The following is a 14,037-nucleotide window of genomic DNA, read 5'->3' as shown; positions in this document are numbered from 1 at the left end:
ATCAGCATGGTCCTGAAATACTAGGTATGGTAACAGATAATGCTTTTAATACTCGATTGCAAAAGAACGCTCTGGAAGCACATTGATGAAGAACTTACATAACAGAATATATGACAGGATAAGAAAAACAATAACAATATAATAATAGATACTTCTGGAGTTCTTTTCACCTTTATATGCTGTAAGTCAATTCATTTAGCTATTTTCTTCTTTTTCACTTATGTAATATTGACTTGAGCAGTCACCAATTTGTAAAAACATATTTGTTATTATGTGCTTCAGATGTATAGCAAAACATTTAACTTTCTGTAATGTTTATCTACCACATAATATGTTGAAATATATTTATCAATTGCATTTAATCATTATTTCTCATTCATGTGCCAATTCTGTCAGAGAGCCACCGATTCTGCAACCGTGTGCAAGATGCCTACACACTGCGGTGTTGCCCTCAGGTGCATGGTATTGTTCACGATACAATTGATTTCGTACAAGGAATTATCACTGTAGAAATGAATAGTGGAACTGACAATCCAGTATCCTTTCTAAAGTGGTGCATCTGTTTAAAGCAGCAATTATTTTAAGGTGTAATCTCTCCCGTAAGGTACCAAGCAGATGCATTTCTAGTTTTATGAATTATACAATATGCTGTTAGATGACAGTGCTGCAGTAAGTCATTAAAACATATGATGGCGGGTGTACTTCGTTTTTTAAAAAAATATCTTATTGAATTTACCATGTTCTGATGAGTCTCAAACCATTTTTTCATGGCTTTAAAAATAACAACAAGATATCACAATTGTTGTGAGCCAACAAATTAATATCTTCCACTTCTATTTTATTTCTCCTAGGACACTGTATTATGGTACTTTCTATACCTGTGTATCTGTGTATGCCCTTTACAGTCATATTTCCAAATTTACAATGATAGCAAGATTTTTTTTTTTAGTGAATAGTGTTTTATTCATCTCATAACATAAAATTTCTAATCATATGATTAGTGTACAGGAGACATGTCAAAAAATGGATAACACAACTTAGGCCTAATTAGTACAAAGAATTTTAACATGAATATAAACTTTTATTTTTCTTTCCTCCCTTTTGTGATGGACAGCTACATTTACACACAAGACTATATGTAAATTTATCCTGCTCAAATGTTCAGTTCAGCCTTCATGAACTCCTCAACAGTGTAGTAGCACCGTTTGACAAGTATATCATATAGCTTTGTTTTCAGTGTCTCTAGGTTCATACTCAGAACATTCTTTCTCTTAGCTTGTTATGAATTTTCAATGCCATATACTGAGGAGATTGCACATACAGGTTTAAGTGATGAGTGGGTAGCATAAAATTGTCTTTGTTTCTTGTGTTATACATGTGATTGAAACAGTTTTTCTTGAATAACTCTAAATTGCTGTGTAGAAAGATGATAATATCATAGATGTATAAGGAGGGAACTGTTAATAACTGTTGTTTTTCAAATAGTGGGTGACATGATGTCCTTGGATGGGCAGTACACATGTTCTTTATTATTCTTTTCTGTAACTTTAGTATACGCAATATATTGCTTGAATTTCCCCAAAAAATAATACCGTACCTTACAACTTGAGGCATAGCACCATATACCGATCCTGCTTAGGAGGCAGTTAAGTGGGAGATGTGTCTCAGAGCTGGATAGTGACAGATGGTGATGCAAGACTGGATGTGCATGTAGTTTATGTATCAGCCGATAGAGGACAGTATTTGATAGGGGACTGATTTAGTTTCGACTGTGCCGGCTAGAGTGCACTAAATTAACAGAATGTTTTTCGTAAAGTGTTATTCTGTCTTTTTGTGTATGTAAAATGTTATAAATGTGTTTTAGCAGTATGAATGACACGTGAGTGTGGTTTAAGGTTAATATGAAGATAATTGTTTAACAAGTTATCTAGTAGGATTTAGTGTGGGAACATTTTGAAGAAGTATGGATATGGACAAAGAGGATTTTTGTAGAATACATTTGTAAAGTAAGTTTATGGCAAAGGGAAAGTTAATTCAGGCATAAATAACAATAGTAAATAACTTTATGCATAAACAAAACTTCAGCATATTAGGTAATTACGTCGGTAAAAAGTGCAGTCGTTAGGTCTACTATTTTGTGATTGGTTATTAATGAAAAGCATGGACTGATGAGGGAGAATGTTGTTTTGCTATTGGCTGTTGAGTAAACTGACCAATGGTAAAGCAATATTCATTGCGCACCTTTCTATGCTGGTAGAGAAGACTTAGAGTATTCTAGGGACGAGTGGGAGCCTAGCCATGAAACAGTTTGGATGTGTGTAGTAGTAGTTCTGATGGGAATGATAAGTTGCCCAATCTAGCAGTGTTTCATACATCAAAAGTGTGGTAAAGTGACGGCATAATTATTATGATGGGTGTGTAGAAAATTCCGAATTTTTAAGTGAATTTTGTGACGAGAAAAGAGATATATTCTGCGTGGTGTATTGAGCAGATTGGTGGCTAAAAACTGTAACTACATTTCATACCGACAGACTTAATATTTGGCGAGCATTATCAAGCAAAAACAATCAGTATTTTTGTAGCTATTACGTTTTCAGAAAATGTAACACCATAAACTTGCTAATGTGAGCGAAAGGGATTGTGAGTGACTGTGTTAAGACTAGCATGGGCTTGGCAGTGATACTTGTTCACCTAAGTTTCAGGATATATTAATTGAGGACAAAATTTCCAACCTTTCATTTTGTGTGAAAACTTTCTCCCAAAATGTAGATTAGTGACTTTAATTGCAGCCTGGTTCACATCGAAGTACAGTAGGTTTCACTCGGCTTCCCTACTGATGATATGCTGAGACAATGTTCACAGGTAGGTGCAGGTTTGTCGTAAAGGGACAGAAGGAACCGCGCCACCGCAAACTGATTGAAAGTAGCTGTGGTATGCAATTTTCCTTGTATTCATGTCTGTTGCACCAGCTAATATTTGCATAGCAAATGCAAAGCTACATAATTTGTTTAACAGGTAGTCAACATGTTTATTCCAACTTAAATTTTTATCTAGGTTTAACCCTAAAAAATTCACAGAATCCACTTCTTCTATACCCTAATTTTTATGAGTTATTTTAATTTCTTGGGGCTTTGACTGTTTCATTCTGAATTGGACCATGTGGGTTTTGGGGATGTTCAATCTTAATCCATTCAGTTGGAACCATTTTTCTAGTTTGTTCATTGTGTTTATTATGTAGAGAGGGATGTTTTCTGGCTCCTCATTTTCAATTAATACAGATGTGTCGTCTGCAAATAAAATCGGTGGAGAATTTATATTGTTCGGTAAATCATTAACATAGAACAAAAACAAAATAGGTCCTAGAATCAAGCCTTGAGAGACACGTTGAGCTACTGTTTTCTATTTTGAATAGTAATTTGCTGCATTTGATGAGACAATCACTCTTTGTTTCCTATTTGATAAGTATGAAGTAAGCCAATTTAGAACATTACCCTTGATCCCATACTTGTCAAACTTATAGATGAGCAGTGCATGATTTACAGAGTCAAAGGCTTTTGTGAGATCACAAAAGATTCCTGCAACTTTTTTATGGTTGTCTAATGATGTGCTGATCTTATTGATAAACTTGTTAATTGCATCAACAATACTTTTGCCAGGCTGGAAACCAAATTGGTTTTCCATAATAATATCACATTTCTCCATAAAATTTCGAATCTGCATAGCAGCAGCATATTCAAAGATTTTTGATAGGACTGGAAGGAGGGAGATGGGACGATAATTCCCCTTATCCTCTCTTGACCCTTTCTGAGCAACGGTTTTACTTGTGCATACTTCAGCACCTCTGGGAAGCTTCCTTGTTCAAGGGATTGGTTTATTATTTTAGATAGTGGGTATCCTATTATTTTACACACAAATTTAAGGACTTTTGCTGGTATTCCATCCCAACCTGCAGAATTTTTGTTTTTTAGTTTTAATATAATTTTTTCTACATCTATTGTTGAAACTGTTTTGAATTTTGTGAGACATTCAGAATTATGATTTAGACCAAAGGGACATATATTGTTCTCATAATCTGCAACATTAACCTTTGGTTTCACTACATTAGTGAAGAACTCATTGAAGCATTCTGAAATTTGAGCCGGATTTACAATGATCTCATCTTCAAGCTTAATTGTACTAATTCCAAGTCTAGAGGCTTTGATACCTAACTCATGTTTTACAACTGACCAAACTGCCTTTGATTTATTCTCATGTTTTAAGATTAATTTAATATTTGTTATTTGCTTTGCTGGTTTGACAACTTTCTTAAGGCTTTGGATGTGCATATATGGATCAGATCCAAGTACATATCTGCATTGTCAGTTTTACAAAATAATAATCACAACATTATTTAATTATCTTAAGTATACCATTTTTAAATACCATAGGACAATATGTAATTATACATTTTGTATCTTCTGCAGTCTACCTATATTACACCATACATAAGAAAAAATCTTGAATTTACTGCCCATCTGCCTATGTGCATTTTATTTTTATTACAAACTGTGGCTATTTCCAATTTTTTTTGCATTTAGTATGTATTCATTGTCTTAATAGAAAGGATTTTCTACAAGCAACAGTTTTATGATCTGTTAAATTTCTGTTTCAAGCTCATACTTTAAACATGCTGTTGTACAGTTTGACTGGCATATAATCAGTACTTCTGTAACTGCAGTCCCTTATTTCATTATACTAATTCAATGAGTCAACAGCATTTGATTTAACAGTTTTATTTTAAAAAGTCATGTAAATGAAATTTGATAAGAACTTGAGTTAACAAGAAGCTGAAAAGAGTAAATACAGCAATAGTAAGGGATGCCTGCAATCCAAAGAACAAATAAAATACGCATTGCGCCTTAATCCAAAGTCAACACTTTTCACACAGCCTGCCAGCGGTAGAGCAGAGCTCCCAGAATGGGTGGGCACTTGTCGCGCTCTCATGGTCCTGATCTTGTGTAGAATGTCAATGCCTCTGGTGTTTCTTGAGGGCTTGCTTGCTACGGAAGGGTAACATTGGAGTTGCATGAACAGCCTCACTACCAGTTGGACTCAATGTCACTATCAGAAATGGTAAAGCTGCCAATCTTGCTTCTGAGATGAAAGCAGAGCTCACCATTTTCAGCATTATCAACAGGACCAATTACAGACCTCTAGTACAGAGCTTTGTGGAGGGTCTGAATCAGGGGTTCAGACAGTTCTGTGACTGTGTAGGCTGCAAATTTCTCTACTTGTGCCATAGGGTGGTGGGATTTTGGATTCCGATAACTAGGTCAGGAGTCCATTACTCACAGGAGGTGGCTACATGAATAGCGGGGACTGTGTGGCATGGACTGGATGGTCTTTTTTAATTTTTTTTTAGGTAAGAGGGCCTCGGGGAAATGCAGAAAGGGCTTCAGTCTCAAAGAATACAAGTCAAACACACAAAGAATGTAGATCTAGGAACCATCAGTATAACAGTCATAAATTGTCATAACTGTGTTGGGAAAATACCAGAGCTCCAGGCACTAATAAAAAGTACTGATGCTCCAGCCAAAATTTTTGTGAAGCAGCTACTGGTGTTCAGAGAGGATAGGCTAAATACAGTTGGCAGTAGCATGTTTGTTGCTGTTAGATAGTTCCTGTGAGTTAGTATGGGTAGAGGTCATTGTTGGCAACTGGAATAAAATAATAATTGAAGTCTTTTACTGACATCCCAACTCAAATGATACAATTGCTGAAAGGTTCAAAGAAAATTTGAGTCTAATCTCAAATATGTACCTTACTCTTACAATTACAGTTGACGGAGACTTCAACTTGCACTTGATATGTTGGTGAAAATGAATGGGTAATTCCAGACATATGCATCAAACTTCATCCCAAAATGTGCTAAATGCATTCTCTGAAAATTATTTTGAACAATTGGTTCATGAGCCCACGTGAGTCATAAACAGTCCTGGAAACACACTTGGCCTCTTGGCAGCAAATAATCCTGAGCTAATAACCAGCATCAAAACAGATACAGGGATTAGTGAACACAGGGTTGTCATGGCAAAACTGAATACTGTAACTCCCAAATCCACCAAAAATATATGAAAATTATATCTATTCAAAAATCAAATAAAATTCGCTTGATGCTTTTTGAGAGACAGTCTCCATTCCTTCCAAATTAACAGTGTAGTTTAGATCAGATGTGCCTTGAATTCAAAGAAATAGTATCAACAGCAATTAAGAGATTTATACCAAATGAATTAACAAATGATGGAGATGATACCCCAAAGGCACACAAAAAATGTCAAGAAAACTGCTGCAGAAACAATGAAGAAAGCATACCAAATTTAAATGAATGCAAAAACCCCAAAATTAGTGATCATTTACAGAAGTAGGAAATTTAGCAACAACTTCAATGTCAGATGCTTATAATAGTTTCCACAACGAAAGTTTGTCTCAAAACCTGGCAGAAAATTCAAAGAGATTTTGGTCACAGGTAAAGTATGCTAGCAGCAAGAATCAATCAATGCCTTCTCTGCACAACAGCAATGGAAATACTATTGATGACAGTGTTGCTAAAGCAGAGTTACTAAACACAATCTTCTGAAATTCCTTCACCAAAGAATACATAGTAAATATTCCAGAATCTGAACCAAGAACAGCTGTCAACATGTGTAACCTGGAAGTAGATATCCTTGGCACAGTGAAGCAACTTAAATCTCTTAATAAAAGCAAGTCTTCTGGTACAGACTGTATATCAATTAGGTTCCTTTAAGAGCATGCTGATGCAATAGGTACATATTTAACAATCATATACAACTGCTCACTCGACAAAAGATACGTACCCAAAGACTGGAAAGTTGCACAGGTCACACCAATATTCAAAATAGGCAATACGAATAATCCACTAAATTACAGGCACATATCTTTAACATCCATATGGAGTAGGATTTTGGAACACAACGTAAATTGGAAAGAACACCAAAGACAAACCAAAGACTGTGTTTTATTGTCAGAACATTTAGAAGATGCAACAGATCTACTAAGGAGACTGCGTATTCTATGCTTGTCCTTCCTCTTTTGGAGTATTGCTGCACAGTGTAGTATCCTTATGAAATAGGATTAATGTGGTACATCGGGAAAGTTCAAAGAATGGCAACACATATTGTATTATTAAGAAATATGGGGAAGAGTGTCATGAACATGATACAGGATTTGGGGTAGACACAATTAAAATAAAGGCATTTCTCGTTGTGACAGGATCTTTTCATGGAATTTCAGTCACCAACTTTCTTCTTAAAATGCAGAAATATTTTGTTGATGCTGACCTACACAGGAAGAAGTGATCATCATAATAAAAATAAGGGAAATCAGAGCTTGCATGGAAAGATATAGGTGTTCATTTTTGCCAAGCACTCTTCAAGATAGTAATAACAGAAAATTATTGTAAATGTGGTTTGATGAACCCTCTATCAGGACTTAAGTGTGATTTGCAGACTATCCATGTAGTTATAGACGTAGATGTATCATAACTCAACACTAGAAACAGTACTGCACAGGAATGTACAGAGAGAAAACTGAATGACGTTCAGGAAAGAATGTGGTAATAGTCAATCCTTTGATTTTGGTTGTTTTGAATTAGAGCATGCAGTACTCCTACACTTGACCTCTGAACCTAGCCTATTGAATCCAAATGTCACAGTTCATCACACTTGTCAATTACTGAGACATCAGGAATGTGGAAAATCATTCATGTGAAAATGATCTTTCTTGAAGCAAGAAATTTCTTTTTGTATGTGATTAGTCCAAATCCCCACCCTACACAAAATACAAATCTTTTGAACTGCTTTCACTGCCTTCATCCTCCATTAAACCAAAAGCGAACAATATGTCACAAATGTTAGACATTTTCCATTTGTGACTCAGTTTCATAACAACTTTCAGAAGACTGGAGTATGAGAAATCCAGTATGTAACTGCGTGACAAATGCTAGAACTTAAAATAAGAAAACAAAACTTGATAAATACACTCATAGCAACCCATGTGTCTTGTATAACTGCCAGGACTTCACTCAATTTATCAAAGTGGAAAGTCAAACTACCATCAGAAACATTTTTATGCTAAAAATGAGAGAGCAGAAATGTGCTGGAATGTGCCATGCCTCTGTCACCTGGTTGGATGACAGCTGGTGGTAAGGTGACCAGTGGCAGGTTGCAGATGGCTTGTGGCTGTTATAGGGTGAGGAAGCTCTCAAGCATAAACTGTTCTGATCTTGACACAGCCACAAGTTCTTTTATGGAAGGTTTTGGTATTACTAGTGGGTTAGAAAGTGAAACGAATTATCTTCAAGGATTCATCAAAGTGATTACCTTTGCAGACAGCCTAAATGCAGTTAAAAAAAATAAAGGAATGGGCTGACTCAAACTCACTACTCTGCAACTATATTGCACAAGGTTTACAACTAGACTATGACAGATATAGCACTGTATATTATGAGCAGAAGACAACACTTCCTCTAGACACATGTGCATTCTTCAGTGTTGTCAGATTGTGCAGATGGCCTAGCTTACAAATCTGAGGGTCAGCCAGTTTTATTGGTGGTTTAAGAGTATGACTCAGTCTTAATCTCTGTAGTGACCAGCAAATGGCCATGTTTCATCTCTAAGACTGTACCTTAAAATACACAGTTTATTAAGCAAAGGAAAAAGTAGTCAAATTTGCAGCACCTAATGAGAATGAAGCACAGCAATGCTATGTCACTAATGGCGTACTAAATAACTGCATTTTATTTAGTCACAAAAAATATGGCATACTGTAGCACACCATGGGATATGGCATAGTATCAGTTAGTTACCTTCTTTTTAATTTATAACCAGTTTTCTGCTACAGCCCCATACCATATAACAGGGAGAACAGTTCCTGGAAAAGAATGTGGAGCAGGAAGAAACGTACCTTTTGTATATAAATGATACCTTTTGTGCTTACAGGAATTCTTCATTTTGAACCTACGAAACAAGAGAGTCCTGTACAGTTTTGTTAAAATAGTTACCAATGTTTTGGTAGCCTACTGTTGAGTTGAATTGACAGCCTTTAGATTGTGTGATTTCTCATGGATCTGAAATTTAACAGATTCCTTTAAGCACTCATGTGGATGACCTCAAACTTTTTATTATTTAAAGTCAATTGCAACTCTTTGCACCATACAGATATCTTGTCTAATTTCATTGGTAATTTCACAATGTTATTAATATTTCACTTAGTTAAAGAGGAACAGTACCTCTACAGGGAAGGAAGCTAAGACACAATGAGTAAATACAACAAGGTTCAGTTTTTGTCAAGTTATAGAGGAGAATATTGCATATTTTTATGTATGTGAGTAATGTTTAATGTTTATAGGTGCCAAATTGTAGCACTGACTTTTTTTGATGGGACTATATACTTTTTCTTGTGGTATTGGAAAAGAGACTTCGGAGAGGTTCCACATACATCTGCTCTCTTGTACCAGAAGCAAGTAAACATATAACCCTCATACAGTTCATGTGTTTGTTATTATAACTGGAATATTGAGTGCTTAAAGTGTTTACCTTGAGCATTAATTCACTTTATAAACTAAAGCAACTCCAGACACATAGTACTGCATCTGGGCGTATCACAACACGGGCCTGTGTTATACAGCATTTCACATCTTTGAGAGTCATATATGTTTCTTTGTAGACCCCTGGATTTTGATTTTTCCCACATATAAAAGTCCAGAGGTGTCAGTTCCAGTGAGTGTGATGGCCATTTTATGTTTTCAGAGTGACTTACCTAACAATCTCCAAATGTTCTGCGAGGAAGGTCTAATTATCTGTGTGAAATGGGCAGGACACCCATCATGTTGATGCCACATGGATTGCCTTATGTTCAGTGGGATGTCTTTATAAACTCTAGCAGCATATTTGTTTGGAACTTTTGACAAATAATCCACCATAGGTGGAACTAAAATCACTAATTTTCCACAAATATAGTTTATTGTAAAAAATATAGTATGCTCATCTGCTCCAATGAACCAAACACAATTAACACTCAAAACTGACTGACAAGCTGAAGGTCTTTGCTCAGCAACTCACAGCCTCATATTTGGCCAAGTTTTCCACAAACTGATATTTACCAAGCTCTACTCCTGCACACAGAAACCAAGTTCCACAAGAGTTCATTTTTAATATGTGCACAGTGATATAGATCTTTGGAAAACAGAATACACTTAATGTTCTGCCAAAGTTTGTGAACCATCAACTGTGAACATCCAATCATGGAGACTGAACTGTCTGTGGAGCTGCAGAGGCCAGGCACTATCCATCAAGGAGGCAGCTGGTTAGCAGTAGGCAGTGGCCTTGTAGTGAAGCAGATGTATGTCCTTAGCTCTAGCTTGATGTGAACTCACTCTGCATAGTGGTGTGCAGGCCTAAATCCTGTCATGTGGCAGGATATCACAGGAACTATTTTAAGTCACATGGGTTGCGGGTGCAAATAGGTATGCCCCAGTCCATGACCTCTGGTGGTGCTGCTAGGGATGGCTAGTGGAACTGCTGCAAAACTGTTTTCTTGTGCAGAGTGGTCGCATGACATGTAGGCAACCCAGATATTGTTGTACCACAAGGTTGGCAAGCCATACAGGCGGGAATGCTGCAACATCTCAGTAGATACTTGAGACTAATTAAAGTTCCATCAGTAAAACCAAGACCAACAGTACAATTCTTGATTGCCCTTTATATGTAAATGGTGCTTCATCTGTAAACAATATGTTATGTAGAAATGCTGCATACTTTGCAGTTTTCATAGACACCATTCAGATAATTGAAACCAATTTTGAAAGTCACTGCCATGAAGCTGTTTGTGGAGCAAAATGTGGATAGGATGAAATTCACTACACACGGAATGCTCTTTTTGCTGAGCCCACTTGCACATTCGAACTGTCTCAACAGTAACATGTGGACTTATTGTTTCTGTGCATAAAATGTTTGCTGCATTTCTCTCATAACTTTCTATTCGTTTTTTTCCCACAATTCCAGTATCTTGAGTTTTTTATAAAGTTTATGCAGATAGATCTTGAAAGAATGGCATGATCAGGATACCTTTTAGCATACAACCACACCATTTCTCTGACAGTTTGTTGATATTTGTCATAAACAGAAAACATATCCACTTTTTTAACTGTAATTTGCATAGTGAAATTCTGAAAATCCTCATGAGCAAGTTGTCTGATTGCTAAAACAGCTGAGCACAGATTTATAGCTTCAAATACACAGATATACACACAAACTGTACCTGAGTTGTATGTTTGCTTACATTTGATGTGGTAAAACCAATGCTTATGGAACCTCTTCTCCTGGTGATGGGATAGCAGTTTCACCAGAGTTATCTAGTTACTGCTTCTTTGTATGAAAGCTACTACCAGTAACCCTTACTAAATGTCAGTTGTATAGGTGCTGTGTAGCTAGCTACTACTTGAATTGTATGTCTGTTCTGTGCTGCTGTGATTTTTGTAGTAGAAATTTTTATCACATGGACAGTGTAATGTTTATAGCATGAGATCACATATTTTCCTTAATAAATCCATATTGTATTTGCTGATAGAGGTGAAATTATTTCTGCTGGAAATTTTCATGGGGAATATCCTGCCAAAGTGCTTGATTATTTGGCAATTGCTGTTCATGAACTGGCATCGATGAGTGAAAGAAGAACTGAACGCCTTGTTAACCCTGGTAAGTACAAATACTCCATTTTCTGAAGTTACTTGACAAAATAAGGGCTTCAACACTGCAAAATGAGTCAAACTGACATGTTCACCTGCAGTAAATATTTATCTACATGTATTTAATAGTACAGTTTGAGGTGAATGGCATTATTAATTGGCAAAATCAGTTTCTACACAATCCTTCTTAAATAAAAATTAAATCAAATAAGAATAACAAAGAAAATATAGTATTTATTAATAACCAAAATAAAAATATTAAAAAATCAAATATTTTGGATATTAAGTTGGAAAGAAATCACTGCACACATCTTCAATTCATATGCTATGAAGAACCATTTTCTCAGTACCATACTACATGGAGCAGTTGCTCTTTCATCATTGCAACAGTCATCTGCTACTGTGGCAATTCTAGTGAAAACATCTCACATTATAAAAATAACACCTTTGTATGAAAACATTTCCTTTGTTCATCTAGGAGTGAGAACTGACACATTGTCTTGGGGTAAAACTCTTGTCTAGAAAAGGGGAAAGACAGCAAGCTTAGAACTACAAAGCAATTTCCTTAAACTCATCATTTAGCAAACTAATGAAGAAAATCATGAAAGGAAAGCATAATGGAGCACTATAATACAAAAAATATCATAGGTGACTTCAAGCATGGCTTCAAAAGCAGTTATAGTACTGTATCTCTCTCAGTACAGTTTTTTCACCGTATGTCAGAGAAAATAAATGATAGTTACCAAACAGCCAGAGTATTTTTATACCTCTCAAAAGCTATAGACAGAGTTTACTGAGGTGTGCTCTTATGAGAAATTGTAATCATTGGTGTCAGTGCAAAGGTGTTGCGTTTCATAGAATCATACCTAAAAATTAAACACAAATATTCAGAGATTATGTATGATTATTGAAGAAAGAAGGCAAAGATAAGAAATATAAATTTTGGTGTGCTACAAGGCTCCATTTTGGTCCCTTTTGTGTCCCTGTACCTGTGTGAAAAAGGTAATGAGATTGACAACACTGTGAGTGATCTGGCAATGCTGTATTGTTCCATTTGTGTGGAATGGTGTGTTCATCCCTTCCAGATGCTCAGTGTGAGTTTCAGCTCCATACAGCCATTGCGTCATTTTTGAGATCATCAGCAGAGTTGTGTTTTTGCTGTGTGTTAATAAAATGATTCAAATAGCTCTGAGCACTATGGGACTTAATACCTGAGGTCATCAGTCCCCTAGAACTTAGAACTACTTAAACCTAACTAACCTAAGGATATCATACACATCCATGCCCGAGGCAGGATTCGAACCTGCGACCGTAGCGGTCGCGCGGTTCCAGACTGACGCGTCTAGAACCGCTCGGCCACACTGGCCAGCGCTAATAAAATGGGCCAGCCCAATTTAGAGCAAAGTTTTTGCAATCAAGTTTTGTGTTAAACTTGAGACATTCAGATTCTTTATTTACCATTGACTACCTGAGGTGAAATAGGCGGCCAGCCGGGTTGGCCGAGCTGTTCTAGGTGCTTCAGTCTGGAACCGCGCGACCGCTACAGTCCCTCCCATACAGCCTTGGCATTTGAGGCAAACAAATTGGTTTGGATGCAGACTCTTTAAAGCAATATGCCATCATTTTCATCTCAGCATTCATTGGACATAATTACCCCATGAGCCTAGTTCAAAAGCTGATTCCCTGGGGCATCACATTCAATCCTGGTACTGCCGATCCCTCCAAAAAATCTTTGGAGCACATCGCTGGTCACTCAGGATTATCCTGGTCTGAAATGTATTCATCAGCTACTTCAACAAGGTCATGACTTCTTAAAATCGTGCCCTTAAATGAGATCCATTCTGTCTGAAATTTTGCCCACCACACCTAGAGGGTTTTTTTGTCGCCCTGCCATTCTCCACAGTGTTCTTGTCAGACCCTATGCTCCTTCTGCACCCATCTGTTTACCTTATGGCTCCTACTCCTGTGACTGTCCCTGCAAGACTTGCCCTATGCACTCTCCTACCACCACCTATACCAGCCCTGTAACCGCAAAACAAATACTAACAAAAGGAGAGACACCTGTGAAATGACCCATCATATTCCAGCTGTTATGTAAACACTGTTCGAGACATTTACATTAGCATGACTACCACCAAATTATCAATTAGGGTGAATGGGCATAAGCAGAGGGTGTATACTGGCAAAACACAATATCCTTTTGCAGAGCATGTTCTACAAGGTGACAATTGTGACCTCAGTGATCATTTCACCACATGTGCCATCTGGATTCTTCTCCCAGACACCAGTGTCTC

At 36.7% G+C, this 14,037-nt stretch overlaps 1 protein-coding gene across 1 annotated transcript in view; it reads left to right on the top strand.

The window, feature by feature from the left end:
• LOC124555556 (histidine ammonia-lyase-like) overlaps positions 1-14,037 on the top strand; it is a 244,837-nt gene that overhangs the window by 163,258 nt on the left and 67,542 nt on the right. Inside the window, exons 11-12 of the mRNA XM_047129513.1 lie at positions 397-536; positions 11,609-11,753. Coding sequence (XP_046985469.1) covers positions 397-536; positions 11,609-11,753 — 285 coding nt within the window. The remainder of the gene's footprint in view (positions 1-396; positions 537-11,608; positions 11,754-14,037) is intronic.

The sequence above is a fragment of the Schistocerca americana genome, chromosome X (genome assembly GCF_021461395.2).
Source record: "Schistocerca americana isolate TAMUIC-IGC-003095 chromosome X, iqSchAmer2.1, whole genome shotgun sequence".
Lineage (NCBI taxonomy): Eukaryota > Metazoa > Arthropoda > Insecta > Orthoptera > Acrididae > Schistocerca > Schistocerca americana.
This window is presented reverse-complemented; position numbering and strand designations above follow the sequence as displayed.